The sequence below is a fragment of the Phaseolus vulgaris genome, chromosome 3, assembly GCF_051622355.1.
Source record: "Phaseolus vulgaris cultivar YP4 chromosome 3, ASM5162235v1, whole genome shotgun sequence".
NCBI classification, from domain to species: Eukaryota; Viridiplantae; Streptophyta; class Magnoliopsida; order Fabales; family Fabaceae; genus Phaseolus; species Phaseolus vulgaris.
In genome coordinates this window covers 53,531,058-53,547,554 of record NC_143500.1, presented here as the reverse complement: position 1 = coordinate 53,547,554, position 16,497 = coordinate 53,531,058, and the positions used below count along the sequence as shown (strand labels likewise).

Genomic DNA, 16,497 nt, shown 5'->3' with positions numbered 1-16,497 from the left:
GCATGAATATATGAACATTTCTTAAACATGAACATTAGGGTACGTACCAAGAGCTCTTTCCTCGGATGTATCGCCATGTCGTAGAACAATTGTTTTATGAGGGTGCAATGCAAAACTCTTTAATACTGTTGTAAACTAAGATTTTATCAACAAATGGAAATGCTTGACAAAAATAAATTTAAAACTTGCATTAAATATTATTTTGAGACCTATCAATCATTAGTGATTAAATTAAAAAACACACGTCCATGTACAATTTGATACCGCAGGTGTTTTTTCTTTTGGTATTAATTTATTTACTTTACAAGAATGAAATAAAATACAAATTGTATAACAGCAGCAAAACAAAGGATCTTGCCAGCAACCTTGATTTTGGCTGTGCGTAAGAGAGAAAGCCATGAAGACTGTAGCATCCAGATCTGAAAGTCACCAGAAATTATTACCAGTGCTCCAATCCTTCATCTGTTACATCAACCACGAACTAAAACAGATTGGCTGCTGTATATGCTTCTTGTTTTAACAGTTATCGTCAACATATGTAAAGCCACATTTGAAGGCCCCCTTTCTTGTACATGCCAAAACCCAACTTAGATCACCTCATTCCTTGTACATGTAACGCATTCGGGAAGACAACTTGAGTTCCAACTATGGGACATCTCGTGAAGGAAATATGTCTCTGTTTGAAACAAGGGTATAAAAGAAGTACTAGATTCTTTAAGTTTGGCAACCCAATTCTTGCTCCACGCACTTCTTTCTTCTTCTCCATGACGGTTGTCTTTGAGGCTTTCACAATCCCATGCATGTAGAGATATATACAAATTTCATCAGTTAGACTTGCCTCCCAGTACCACAGGAAAAGGTAGTACTAGATAAGTAACCCGAGTTTCTGAGAGTCTAGTTAAAAAAATATGTAGACTCCAAAACCTCCCGAAGATCGAAGTCTCCTCGTGCTGGTAAGGGAGGAAAGTTCAATGTCGGAAAATTCTTTTGGAAGCTCTCGGACAACTGCATTTACAAGTAAAGAATGAACTATTAAACAACCAAGTCATTTGGTATCCAATGACGAGTTTACTTGTATACAAAATATGTCAAATAATAATCCAAAAGCAACATGCAAGGCTACCAAAAAATTGAGTCTGGTACGTTGATTGATTTGGTCAAGTAGAAAGGTAAGTTAGATGATTCAAGATAAATCATAAATGCTTTACACAATTACAAAATGCATCAAAAAGACTTAATAAGCAAATGGTTTGAATGACACAGGAAGCCATAAAAAGAGAAAGTTTGAGTGGATTGAATGACAACAGACAAGCATTTACCAAAAGTTAAGAGTATAAAAGGAAAGGATTGAGTCAGAATGGATTGATTTGAAGAAAATGCTTCACCTTGGCAATCTAATATCTAAGTAACCAAATTAGAAGTCAAATTCAACCCAATCAAACAACCTATGTAGTTTAAAAGATAAAAAACACTTTACATTTTCCAATATTGGAGCCTCGTAGAGTTCAACAAACTTTTCCCTGAGTATCCTGTTCATTTCATCGACATCACATGCATGCGTCCAGTATGAATCATGAACCCCTGCAATTAAGCATTAGATTACAAATTTAAATTCTTAATGGAAAGTCAAATTGCATTCACCCAAGACTATTTATGTTTTTTATATAAACCAATATGCACCTGCAAAGTTCAAGCCCGCTTTTTTACAAGCAACTGCAGTCATCATCATGTGAGAACCATCAAGAGAGTGAACAAAATTTGGGGGAAAAGCTGTCCTCTGCCTTTTAACCATGACCTGTAACATTAGTGTGGATATTCTATTAGCTTAACAATAGTATGCTTAGGGAAAGACACCTAGATTGTCCCAAGGGCATTGCAGGTTTTGACAAATAATACCAACATAATAACAAAGTAATACATACAGCAAAAAGAACATAAATCGGATGGTGCAACTAAGCCTGTCAAAACATGAACTACTCTAAGTTGATATGGTAATGCGTCAAGAATCGTACAAATATAGGATCTTATTCACAGATGAAACTGTGATATATTCAAAAAAGAACAATTAGTTCCAAAGACAAGTCTTACCTTGTCAGTCTCCCGTTGTAATGTCAATATCTGAAGGGAAGTTTTGATCTGTGCATCATATCCAATTACCATATTAGTGACAAAAAATGTGTTAACTACTTCCAATTTATTTAACTAGTAGAGAGGAAGAAAAAAGAGACAATGAAAAATAGGAAGAAAAAATATAGGCCAACAGTTGAGAAATTACAAGATGCCTTCCTAATTGTCGATAGGGTTGTACTACAGGTAGACCGAGGGGAGTGATCCACCGGACTGCTTGGTTAGTGGAAGCAATCACCTATTCGATGTTCAAAATTTAAATCATTACAATGATTGAGATGTAAACAGGTAAAAGCATGCGAACATAGTGTTAGAATAACATAAAATTCTTTAATAACATGTTCAATTCCTGTAGCACTTTTGGAGAGAAAAAAGGGCATGTTGTAAAATCTGTGCCTATAATACAAAACAAAAACTCAACTATATATCCTCAGAATAAAAAATATAAGGATTTGCTGTTACCCTAACAACAAATACATTCTAAAAGTCCCACGCAATATGGAGCATATAAAATATACGCACCACACTTTTCACATATAACTTGCCATAAGATATCTCAATCACTTAGAGAATACATATTCTAGCTGACCATTTGAATTTACAGTTGGAAATGTCCCAAGTTCACAAAAGCTTGACCCCTGAAGTCATAGGGGTGTCAACAGGCTGATTATATAACAGAACTGGTTCCTTAATGATCCCCATTTATACTTTCCCTATAAAATTATGATACCATCCTCGGATTATTCCATCTCCATTCAATCAAATACTGAAGTTATTAAAGATCTCTTGTAAAATTGATATGAAAGAAGTTTCACCTAAATGATGTCAACATGCCTTGGTGATTGTTGAAAACTACACATCTATTGGGATGTGCTGCATTAAAAGTTTAGGTTCATGTAACTTTAATTTTACTTAAGTTTAAATTTCAAATAAGGATTCTAGAAGATTCAGGTAGTTAAGATTAAGGAATAATTTAGATTAGATTTGATGCTCCTACTAGTACCCAAAGAGATTCTAAAGCCACATATATGGATTATTGATTTTGGTGCTACTGACAAATTGTTCAAAGACTATTCTCCATGTATAGCTTTTGCCAGTATAAAAAGATCAGATAATAACTTTAAACAAATATATGAGAATATGGATTAAGTTACTCCAAGATTAACTTTAAAAAAACTAATCTTCATTCACTTCTTTCATTTTTTTAGTATAATGTTTGTGAAGAGTAACGCATTCTTTTATCATTAGATAAAAAAGGAAGAGCGAAGATGAGAAGTAAATCTTTTAGAGTGTTTGAGTAACTTTAAAAAGAATAATCTTCCTTCTCGCCTTTCATTTTCTTATACTATAATGGTTCTAATGTGCAACTTAGTGTTTACCATTAGATAAAAAAAGGAAGAGTAAAAATGGAAATAACTCTTTCATAGCACACATATATAAATATTCTTTCTAGATTTTTACATGAGGATATATTATATAACAATATATGCATTGATTAGTAATATTTATTTCTCTTTAGTTAATATATATCTATAGAATTTTTATATTTACAATTTTTTAACTTATCATGTTTTATTTAGTTTTTATTATTATTATTATATACATAGTAAGTCTTAGGTTAAGGGGGAGTGTAAGAGTTAGAGAAATTATGTAATATTGTTTTAAAGATAGCACCTAGCAAGCCATTTCATTTCACCCATGATTAGTTTTGGCTGTTTTGCATAATCTATTATAGTGGACCACTTTCCTGTGTTGAATCCAGAAAGGTGGAGTGGAATAGCTTGAGTAACACTTTTTGAGATATAATTTACAAGGCTATGAATAAGTGAGTCTTATTTCCCAAAAACGTATTCCAATGAAATCTGAATGCACCTGAGCTACATGTGGTTATTCTAAGACTCCCCCTTAACCTAAAACTTACTATGTATTAAATGTCACAAATAACACTAGATCCTCAAGGTCACTGTTAGCATGTCATTTGGCTTATATGTAGAAGATAACTAAGCACCTAATCATAGAAGAGAATGTAGAATAGTGACAATTCAACACCAACAACGATAAACAAAATCTCCAATTTTAGAAAAAAAATGCTACTTATTAAGAGAATAATGAGTGTCGTCTGCCACAAACCTCTAAAAGTCTTGAAGGTCGGCTTGTGTTACTATTCACACACACATGTATTCATTAAAGATAACATCTTACCATAACCCTAGACTGTCAATTTTTGAACAAATTGTATCAAAAAGAGACATATATTAAAAACAATAAGATTACACATACAGAATTTAAATAAACTAGATAGATAAACTATGAAAAGTATATCATGATAAACATAAATATATTAGAAATTTTTCAGATTAGCTATATTTCACAATTAATTAGCACTACAACTTTTACCAATCATATGCAGCATTCTTAATACAATTAATAGAAAAAAAGAAATACAAAAGTGGGGGGATCAAACCAAAACCCACCAAGAGAATCTAAAACATGGGAAGCAACATCTGTCTCTACAAAATTTAGAGACAATACAAGGATGCACTCACTCATTCATTTAATCAATGATAATCAACAGAAAATTAGACATACCTTTGCGCAATCACCTAGCCAATCCATAATACTTCTTGCAGCCTCAAACATCTCTTCTAAGGCGGTGAGAGTGGTCTATAAAGCAATGACTAATAAGTAAAAGTAAAATAAATAATAGAATAGATTTAGAAATGTTAACATACAATTCCACTAAATCAAATTTTCATACTTTTGCAGCATAACAAGCAGCAGTAAACAGCTCTACATCATCCTCAATGGCACAACGCTCCTTTAGCCTCTTCTTCATCTGGTCCCTGGCCCCAATGTAAGTCACTCCATAGACTGATGTCATCACAGTTTGTTTTACCAACTTTCGGTCCACCTAATGTTAATTATGATAGTATTTAATTTATATAAGTTTAAGGCTGACAAAAATGTATATCCTTTCATATTACATTATAAAGAAAAAATATCAAAGCCACTTGTAATGTCAGAGAAGTCAACAATGTTGTTAATAATAATAAGTCTACAAGCTCCTACCATTTGATCTTCAAATATTCCAGAGGAAAACATTCAAAAAAGAAAAAGAACTGTTTGAAACTTGCAATTAAAAGAAACCTGGCTGATTAAGCGCCTAGCATGCAATGCATTTGGACTAGTTTGGGGATCTTTCTCTGCATCCTTTTTCATGATTTCAAGTACTCTGCACCATATTGCCAGAGCCAAAGACGTCAAAAGGCATAAACTTCTTTCCAACAGCAAATAAATTTAGAGTGTTCATAGATAGAGGAATAAAAAGACAGTAGTAGTAATATATATAATTTAATAGGGTCTCCTCATTCATTTCTGGGGGAAATACTACAATACAACTATATAATGCAATCAAATAGTTAGAGAGAAATTGAAAAGCGGAGTAGTAGCTTCTTCTCTTAAAATAATCAGTTATTACTTAGATACCAATCCATGGTTGAAAACTACTAGGATGGAATAGCAAGGTATTAGACTCAATTCCTACTTTGAAAGTGTTGAGTTCCACTATTACAGGTAGCTTTTTTACTAAGGTCCTCTCAAAGTTCTTATCAATTCACAACTTTTTACCATGCCTCTCTCAACTGCAATTGAGAGACAATGGTAGTGATTCCAACATTGCAGAATTCATCCGGGATAAGTCAAAGGGCTAGTACACAAACAATGAGCTACTTCCTTTAAAAGTTCAACGACCAGTGCAGTTTTAGAAATATCAGTGATAATTACCTGGCCGCAATTCCTGAGTAAACATCAGCAGGCTGGTCTCCACAAACAAGATTGACTGCAGCAGCTCCCAACTTCAAAAAGAGAAGTAAAATTGATGATGAGGCAGAATAGAAAAAGAGGGTGAACTGAAGTAAGACAATGTTGTCATGCCAAAACTACCAAAAGTTGACCCTACTTTATGTTAGAATGGATGTTTATAATTGAAAAGTGATTAATTTATAAAGAATCATAGCAACGTGCTGTCATTAATATTGATAAAAGTTTACAGCAACTATTCTTAAGCGTGCAAGGTCCAACCTTTCCGAGCATATATATCAAACCATAAAGAAAACATCCTACCTTCAACACAATGTAAGAAATCCAAATGGTTCCTTCATCTCGTTAGGTTATAAATATAGAATAGCAAATGATGACTGAAAATGAAATTAAACTAGTGTAATATTGACATTAGTGGAGTTTTCTACCCTACTGTCTGCCTCCCTCTCAAATACTTTATGTTAGAATGGATGTTTATAATTGAAAAGTGATTAATTTATAAAGAATCATAGCAACATGCTGTCATTAATATTGATAAAAGTTTACAGCAACTATTCTTAAGCGTGCAAGGTCCAACCTTTCCGAGCATATATATCAAACCATAAAGAAAACATCCTACCCTCAACACAATGTAAGAAATCCAAATGGTTCCTTCATCTCGTTAGGTTATAAATATAGAATAGCAAATGATGACTGAAAATGAAATTAAACTAGTGTAATATTGACATTGGTGGAGTTTTCTACCCTACTGTCTGCCTCCCTCTCAAATACTTATATATGCCACAAATCTTCAGAAAACCCTTCTCGCACTAGATTGCTGAACTCTGACAGCAATAGGATTTTAAAATATTTCAGCATCCCCAACTTCAACAGAATTTAAGAACTACCTCAAAATCCATGTCATTGAATTTTAAGATATCACTTTTAAGTTTCCAGACAATAAAAAGAAGGAAACTATTTTAGTTGATAAAAAATTCAACTTTAGGCTTTTTTAATTTGGCAATCAATGTAAAATACGAATTTATTTTAATTTGGCAATCATTGCATTTCCATGGTTTCAGTTTCTAGAAGAATCAGGAAATTTCAAGCAGTTGAGAAAAGATAAAAAATAAATTTAAAAGTTAATAATATTTTAATTCTATCAATCAAGCTATATTGAATAACAATCCCATGAAACAAATAAAGTCTTGCTCTCACAGACAAGATGGGGAAGGAGCTTAAAAGCCATTTGCATGAAGGGTTGGTTCATTATTCAATTTCAATTGGGTCTTACTAAACCCCAGAAACTAGCTAATAAAGTGAGGATTGCCCAAGCATTTATATGATTTTCTTTGGTTATATACCTACAATTGATGCAGCATCTCAACATTAGAGACAAGGAACATCCCAACTAAACATTTAACAAACTCCTATAGACTCTGACCCGCTCATCATACACACAAAAAACCTTAGAAAAAATAAGAAATGCAAAATACCTTGTCTCGCCCAAGTGCTGCATAGTGCTGTAAGCCATTGCATGAACCATCCTAGCAAGCATGGGGAAAAATTAAAATTAGGAGAGAAATACTAAAGAATGGATTAGTGGCCTTCAAGCCTCAACTTCATCAGCATGCATGCTGCAGTGAGTGACTAGGAAATGTCAGAGCAATACTGGGATACAGTTTAAGTATACCAACTTAGTTGAAGTCTAAAATTAATAAGGTATTTGATACCTGAAAACCTCGCATTATGATCAACACAAACTCATCTTTTTTATTATGTATTCCTAGGTACAGCTGAATGAAAACCCAAGTTCTTACACATTGAATGAACAGCATGTTGCTGTATACTAGTATGCAACAAGCAAATACGACTAATATACATCTAATTTTACATGTAATATTAATATTGATTAGATATTTGTCACAACTCAATTTCAAAATGTACCAAGGAAAAACTTCCAAGAGAGGTGAAAATAATCCTAGTAAACACATTTTTAAAATAAATAAGTTGCCTGAGTGATGTGATTATTATAATTAACACATTTCTCAATTATCAAGAGTTATTATGACTACGTTTTACTGTGTCTTCCTCCCAAAAGGTAAACTTTATCTGCATGAATATATATTGTTGCATAAGGAGAATTATGTTATAATTAAGTGCAGATTCCATTTTATTAGGACAGATTTGTTAGTGATTTTATTTTATTTTATTTGTACAGCTTTAAACACCCATTATTTCTGGCTTTCATTACCTATTATTTCTTTCCTTAATTAGGTTGTAAAACTGTCTATAAATAGAGACTGTAATCACATTTGTAAAATATCTCAGAAATATATTTCATCTATTTCTTTCAACTTATATGATTAAGATGCAACTCCAATTTAAAGGTTTTCACCCTCCTGCTAACAACTATGCTTCTGAAAGAAAAAATTATACTGTTCCATTTAGATGAAAATTTCAATTAAAAATGGTAGCAGAGTTGTCTTTGTAGTATAAAATGTAAAATCAGTTAATATAGTTGTTCCCAAATAACAATTTCTGACATCCCACACAACGTACCTGGTGTACTGGCATATGAGAAATGGTAGTCTCAGGATTAGGACTTCTCAATGCTTCAGAGAGATTCATGCATGCTGCCAAGCACTGAAAAGGATCCTCTGCTTGCAACCACCAGCGATTACCTTCAAGAGGCCTGTCTGCAGAATCAAATATATCATCCAGGTGGTTCTCAGTAAATGCTATTCGATCATTGTAAGATAACTTGTCGACACCGCCAGCATACAAATTTGCAAGATGTATTTTTAACCAATGCAACCCTGACTTCCCTAGAGGACGTCCCTCTGCAAACTCAAGTATGCCTCGGCATAAATCAGAACCAAGATGGTTCAAATATGGGTGCATGGGATAAGCTCGCCCTCGAAAATCAAGATTATGAGGATAATAGAAACCTTCTTCATCCTTCATCTTTCGTGCAACCTACAGCCAAAAAAGCCAATGTAATGCAACAATGATAAATATATGCAACATATCCTGGAAAGCATTTACTACATAACTCAATCTCTCTAAAAGTAGCAGATTTCTTACAGCCAGTTTAAGTTCTATGTCACATCGCTGTGAATGTCTCTCATTATTCTCCTTTTTCACAGTTTTGACTTTCCACTTCCATTTTCGGACTTCTGCTTCATCTTCTGTATCTGGTTCCTCAGGGAGGGGAACCTTTGAGATTAAAAAGAGAATTCAATCAAAAACCAGTGAACAACCCTGGTGTCTTGAGTTATATTTGACAACACATTCAAAAATTTATATCCAATAGAAACTTTGAAGCAACTGATACAAACTTTATTGTAAAAGACCATTGACACTGATATCACTAAGTCCGCAGATCGATATAAATGTAGAAGAATAAAATAAAATATAAAAAATGAACCAAGGCAATGCAGAACTTCAGGGGATTACTTCCTCACTGCCCAAAGGTCCCAATTTTGTCTCAATGAGTAGATACCCAATAACTCAATTAGGAAGGATCCTTCTTTCACAAACACCTAGCTGCATTTGTAAGTTCATTACAACTATATTCCCACTTATGCCCCTTGTTATCTTTTCCCTCACTCTTCAATTGATAGGAAAATGTAAATTAAGAATTCAGATGTTTTTTTTATCGATTAATACATATCAAACCCTAAACGAAAAATAAAAATCATGCATGATTCCAAGAAATATATACTGTTGTGCTGGAAGCTACTCAAGTGGAATATCATTTCTTCCAATAAAGTGGGCCAAGTTTTGTGGGAATCTGGGTATTCAACAGATAAATATAGCAACAAGGTTTGTTTATTGCTTACATCATCACGATCCACCAAATCGGCCAAGCGTCCTCCATTAGCCCATATTTGATCCATCACACACAGAACCCTTTTGTTTACCCTCCATTTGGTACTGCCAAGAGTATTAAGGGCCTAGTAACAGAACAATACCAGAATTAATTTCAACAACTATCAACAGCAATCCATGAATAGACTTAGAAAAACATAATTTTAAAAAGAATATCCAAACCTCAAAAACAGGATCAAGTTGATTCTTGGTAGCCCTCTTAACTGCTTCACGTTGCTGCTTAGCTCCATGGATTCTCATCACATACGATGGCAAAAAAAAGTATGCTCCTCTGTCATAGCTACAAAAGATATTGCAATAAGCAAAATGTAGTCATTACTCAATCCGAAGTGGGATGCCAAAAGGTTCTTATCACAGAAAAATCAGTAAAGCATACACAAAGTAATTAGATGTTTGAACTTGTTCATGTGATTCAAATTATACTATCAAAAAATGTAGGTATTACATTAGGGAATTAAACTAAAGATAAAACGAATGGGAAAAAGCTAAATCTTTATAATAAGAAAACAAAATGTATAAACATCTATAGTACCCTGTCCAGCTAATGGGTGGCACCAACATTGGCATGTAAGGGATGACCACGTGCCGTGCCTGCCAAAATAAACAAAATTTTATGTTAGCATCAAACTCACAAACTTAAGCATGAAGTATAGCTGAAAGTACAAGACATGTTAGCATGACCTATAATAATTCTGCCTATAACCTACTTAAAGAAAAGGGGACATGAATTCAAGAAGAAGCATTCCGTAGAGTTACTTACAGACTTCTCAAGGCCATTTTGCACCAGAGAATCACATTCAATAACACCATATCTCCTAGTTTCCTTCCTAGTTAAGTAGAAAGCATCGATTGTTTAGGAATGAAAAAGTAATCGTTCAAATTTGTAGATATTGATTGTGAAAGAGTACTGTCAATCTCACTGTGACTCGTTTGAAAGTGTCTTAAGGGTATGCTTAAATGCTGGGCGTATATCCGGTGGACCATCTCCAAACTGATTGGCAGGCGGTTGAATGTAAGCTGTTTCTATTAGCATTTCAATCAATCGAGAGCCAACCTGGAACGTACAATAAATACATTGTAATACAAACAGAATAAACTTTCCATGTTCGCAGGTACAACTTACAAGTACAAGCATCACAAACCTTTACTTGAGCTTCTTGCCCCCAAGGTTTCCAATAATCTTGACCCCGAACTATTCCCATCGCTTGTCGCCTCTTCTGTTTTTTCATCAAACCAGCAACTCTTTTCCGAAGCTTGTTCTTCTTTTGTTCCATTTCCTCGGTCTCTCCAGTCACTTTTCCGCTTTGTACTGCAGGAGCAAGATGAGATGAGTTGTCAGCGGTGGTTTTCTTCTCCCTCATCATAAAATGGAATATCCTAGCCTGATCCACATAGAAGGGTAGCATTTCAGTTAACGAACACTTGAACATTGCGAATTCAACAGAGTAATACCCAAGTTGAACAATAAAAACCGAAATCAATCACACTTGCGTTAGCGAATTAATGTCGCAGTCATAGATAGAGAGACTCGTATACCTCATGTTCAATTGCTTCACCTACTTGGCAAGCGGCTTGGATGACTCTGGCGGTGCCCACGCCATTCGAATTGGTCATCAACAGAGCCACCAACTTGTGCATGGTGACCACAGCCATCATGTCCGCGGGCAAATCGTTGAAATAAGGACCGTGGTTCAATCGGCACCTGCTATCTTTACAAAGCTCTTGTTCAGCGAGAATCGCATTCCTTAGCGGCTCGAACCAACCAAGGAAGAGCGACTTCATGAATGGCAAATTGGGAGCAAGCTTCTGCTTGCGCATGTCCTCCAACAGCTCCTCGTACTCCCTCGCCGCTTCTTCCCACGCCTCCGTCTCCGCCTTTATCTGCCTCCTCTTCAGCATCTTGTACTTGTAGCTGCTGCAGTCCAATTTCTGTTCCGCCTTCGCCATTTCCTGCAACAGTTCCTGAACCTCCTCGTGATCGTCTTCGGTGTCCGTCGATTCAATTGCCTCCGCAACCGTGGCGTAACCTTTACCGGCCACCATCAAAGACGGCGAAGAAAAACCTTCGTAAAAAAACGAGGACCGATTCACTCCCACTCTGGCTAAACCCTGGCATGGGTATGTGCATAGTATTGTACTTGTTTGAGGCTGCAAAAATCTGGGAGATAAAGAAGAAACACGGAAACTGTTCCTTATTGTTGATGAAGCTCGCTTCGCTAATTTGGTCCACATTTCGGAGATAAGAGAAAGAGAAGAGAAAGCGTTACGGTGTTGTGTTAACTGCAAAAGATCTGAAACAAACACCACACAACCCAGCCGCCAATAAACCCTCCATAAAACCTATTATGTTACCGCTGCTATGCTTCTCAACAGGGTTTCGGGTTTCACGTTTCGGGTTTCGAATTCGGGTTACGGTTCGGGCCAACCCACTCCCTTCTCGGATCTTAATCATAAAAACACTGATACCTCAAACATTATATTATTAAAATAAAATAAATAAAAAAATTAAAAAAATATGAAAAAATAGAGAGAATCTTATATGTTAACAAAAATACATAATTAAATTATATCTATTTATACCGATTTCTAAAAATAAATTAAAAAAAATTTATTATACCAATAAAATATTTTTTTATAAATAAATCTTAAATATACCAACCCATCAACACAATTTTTTTAAAAAAATATATATATAAGTAAACTTAAATCTAATTTTATCAAATAGTTAAAACCAGTATGCTATCCATTACAAAAAAATACTAATTAAATAAAATAATTTAATCATTAAGAAAAAAACATTTAACCCTACCTATATTTTAATGGTGTTAACAACACAAAAATAGATATTTTATAAAAAAGAATTACAAATTATCATGAATGTGGAAATTATAATGACTCGATTCTATTTCGTTAACGAAAATTATTACTAACAATATTTACATATTCTTTTATGTATGAACCCATACATAATTTGTTATTTTAATGGCAAACACTAATTTGTTAACGTGTTAAATAATTTAACAAAAGTAACATGGTAACTATTTAAGTGATTTTTTATTTTAAAAAGATAGTTTCTCTCCATGGGATTTTTTTGTGGAAAATTTAACTAAGACTTATAATCGAATAATTAGTTTAGTGATAATTTTATTTTCTAAAAAGTAAATTAAATGTGAAAACATATTTTTCCAACTTCAAATTCCTATAAAAATATTAAAAAATACACTGATATTAAAATTATATTTGAAGAATGGGTTGTCGCTGTTGAAAGGTGTACTAAATAAATTGGATTTATGTGGCAGAATCACCTTAGTTAGAATGAGGATAAGATAAAATAAAATAAAATAAAAGTGATCTTATTTTATACATATTAAATAGGAATGATAATGGAAGCTAGCCTATTTAATATTTGGCTACTAATTGTTTGATTTTATAGGTTTATTCCGCATTCATTAACAAAAGAAAAATATTTTTGAAAAAATTATATATATATATAAATGTATTTTAATGAAATTTTATTAATTATAAAAAATATATAATTTAATAATTTGATTATTTTGACTCATTTTCTCAATAACTCATGCAAAAAAATTTGTGGTTAAGAAAACTATATGTAAGAGAAATTATGTTTAAGGTTGGTTGCACTCCCCGTGTTATTTTTAGGTACTGAAATAAAATTTTAAGATATGAGGTTATGCGGGGTTGATCAACTTCATCTCGTACTTAGTTTGTATGGATCGCTAGTTATATGGGATGAACCTAAACAAGTTAATATGTTAAAATAGTAAGTTTATCTAGTGTTTTTTCCTATCAGACCACGAGTTGTCCTATCCAACCTACCCGCATTATCAATTTTAAGATCAAATGATATGTGAAAATTTGAAAAAGAAAAATAAGTAAAAAATAAAAACTATTTCTTATGTTGTTTTGTTTAAAAATAATTTTGTTCATATATTTAAATTTACCATTTAAGAAATTTGAAATGATATCGAGTGTGAGATAATTGTGATAGAAATAAAAGAAAACCAAAAAAAATTTTGATTTTAGACTAATATAGAAAAGAAAAATATTTACGCAAAGAAAGTCTCTTTTATGTATAATTATAAATTATAAATTATATTATATATGTGATACGAAATGGACTTTAGCCTAACTCAACCCCATAAAACCGGCTCATGAGGTTAAGGTTTGCACCCACTTATATACGATGAAAGGCTCTAATCTCTAGTCGATGTGGGATCTCCAACAATATGTAATTTTATAACCATTAATTATTGAGTACATTTTAATTATGAAAACACATGTCTGTGTTGCATTTTAAAAACTTTTAAAATAATACGAGTCATTATTAAATATTATAATTAAGAAGTTATAAGAAAAATATTCTTTAAAATATAATTAACAAAATAATTTAACGTTAAAGAAAAAGATAATTGTAATATGTTATGTAGAGAGATGTGAGAATGTGTGATTAGAGTAATATTTTGTGTTCTCAATTCAATTGTTTTTTTAAAATTTTTGTTAAGATTTCGATACAAAGGAAATATTTCGCTATGAAATAGAAATAGAAAAGAAAGTAGCAAAAAGTTTTGGTTTCTTTGATCACCCTTAAAAAAAACACTACATTTTGTAACCTTTGAACTTAAACCCCTAATTATCCATGGAATTCTAAAACATAAACAACTCAATCAAAAGCTCTATGAGCAGTTCAATTTAACGAAATGTCCACCAATAATGAAAAGGACATTTCTCTCTCTATTAGTTTCTTGACCATTTATTCTATGAATTTGATGTTATTTATTCGTTAAAGTATAAAGAGCTTTATATTTTATGAAAAAGGCATACACTCCCCACCTGTCTTATTAGCGCAAATTTTTGTTAATGATAAAAGTCGCTAAACTCAAAACTCAAGTTGAGAAATAAGAGTAAGCCAAGATACAAGGGCTTTCAGAAACTAGGAAAAATGAGTGGATTCTAAAGTTACGAGTGGAACAAAGGTTTTCCCAGTGGGACTAAGCAAGTTAGCATAATAATAATAACAAATCTATCTTATTACATCATAAAACAATGTAAGATGAAAGAAAATGTTTGGGATTTAAGTCAAACCAACCTTCCCTCTCATCCCAAAGTGAGACAAGGTGGCTCGCTCAAATGTTAATTGTTCAATATATTGACAACTCAATAAGTTAGATTAGTTACTCCTTTACCCCTAAAACTCAAAGTGGATTTTAAGGGAAGGGCAGAGTATCACCTTACAATAGGAAGGTCTTCGTTGTTGGGACGAGTTCAATTTGGATTGAAGCGACAAGGAATGAAAGACTCCAATCTTAATAGAAACTCATCATTGGTTAGGGTGAATCAAAGCATGAGCTACTACAAGTAAAAGGAAACATTAAATTGTTGATTGAGAGTTAGGTTAATCAACTTTTACTGAGACTCATAATGATTCAACTAAAGGGACTCCTAACAACTTAACGGGAGATCCAAGGAGATATGGGAATCGGATTGACTCGTAAATATATGATAGGTCAGAAGGATGCCAACTTGGTCTTTTAAATGTAGTCATCGTCTAAACTTTAATCTTCAACTACCTAACATTGTGGTTAGTCACGGTGCTCTTATCATTTGATAAATGATTTACTTGTATGGTTTGATTTTCGTCATATCAAACACAACTTCATGCTTTATTACTTTAAATACTTAATCAAAACTACATGGTGTTGGATTTTTGCTCTAACAGTAACAATTTTCCAAGCTAAACATAATTAATTGTTTTTATTACTAAAGACATAATGATAACACTCAACTTTTACGCTTGATGCTTGTTGTGATTTTATCACCCATAACTTGATATTTGATTCATTGGGTATTGAAAAACATCGTTTGTAATTTATAACCAAAGTAAAATACCTACTAAAGCTTGTATCTATAAATGAAACTTAACTCCTTAGTTGTCTTAAATCCTTATTGTGAAAGCAAAATTGTTTATTAAATGCTTAAGGATCTGACTCTTAACAAGGAAACTTAAAACTCATTTTACTAAGAAAATTGAGTTTGAGAAAACTCATGGATTGACTATAGTATTAAATTGGAAAAAAGTCGAGTGATTATGTGCATGAGAGTGAGGTTCAATGAAGTCTAACCCTAGCAATAACACATCACATCTAATTTCATATACATTTTAAGTGGTTTGATAAAATCCCAAAAAAGGTTTTAATTATTTATGCACGGTTTTAATTTTGTTAACATCAAAACAATGTATGGAAATATTCTTTAGTCTAAATTAGTTATGAGTTGTAATTATTGTCGTGCATTTCACAAGTCCTTTAGGAGAACGATAATTACTTACTACTTACTATCGTGCGATTGATATACTTGTCATTAAACGATTTGTGCTAATAATTATGAAAGTAAAAATGGATATATAAACTTAATAGTATAATAATAATTAGAGGTAAGACCAAATCTAAATGATTAATGGTGACAACTCATTAATAGATCTTAATCCCTTTTGATCAACCTTTCCCTATTACAGGAGAGTATGACATGCAATATCCTTTAATTTGATGGGGCATAAAATGATTTATTTGTCGCATCTTTCCATATAACATCGACTGTATCACTCATATTATTTTTATTGTCTGTTCATTGTTAAGGTTCACATATATCCATCATTTGTTG

At 32.8% G+C, this 16,497-nt stretch overlaps 1 protein-coding gene across 2 annotated transcripts; it reads right to left on the bottom strand.

The window, feature by feature from the left end:
* Positions 1–200: 200 nt before the first annotated feature.
* LOC137808646 (DNA-directed RNA polymerase 1B, mitochondrial) lies at positions 201–12,156 on the bottom strand. Of its 2 annotated transcripts, none has more exons than XR_016519356.1 (19): positions 11,356–12,148; positions 10,962–11,201; positions 10,740–10,873; positions 10,580–10,646; positions 10,352–10,410; positions 9,982–10,099; positions 9,771–9,884; positions 9,013–9,144; positions 8,488–8,904; positions 7,422–7,472; positions 5,911–5,981; positions 5,275–5,359; positions 4,886–5,038; positions 4,717–4,805; positions 2,276–2,365; positions 2,089–2,136; positions 1,681–1,795; positions 1,478–1,581; positions 201–1,005 (listed from the first exon to the last, which is right to left on the bottom strand). XR_016519356.1 is itself a non-coding variant. In XM_068609869.2 (19 exons), the coding sequence occupies exons 1-19, from the start codon at positions 12,049–12,051 to the stop codon at positions 895–897; spliced, it is 2,880 nt and encodes a 959-aa protein (XP_068465970.1). In that variant the 5' UTR covers positions 12,052–12,156; the 3' UTR covers positions 201–894. The 2 variants fall into 2 exon arrangements, 1 of the variants encoding a protein (XP_068465970.1); XM_068609869.2 differs by having other exon boundaries at positions 4,717–4,791; positions 11,356–12,156.
* Between the last annotated feature and the right edge of the window lie 4,341 nt (positions 12,157–16,497).

Coding starts and splice junctions, on each gene's coding strand:
- LOC137808646 (XM_068609869.2), bottom strand. CDS start 12,051: ATGTGGACCAAATTAGCGAAGCGAGCTTCATCAACAATAAGGAACAGT. Junction 11,202..11,355: donor GTGAAGCAATTGAACATGAG/GTATACGAGTCT, acceptor TATGTGGATCAG/GCTAGGATATTCCATTTTAT. Junction 1,582..1,680: donor AGCGGGCTTGAACTTTGCAG/GTGCATATTGGT, acceptor GCTTAATTGCAG/GGGTTCATGATTCATACTGG.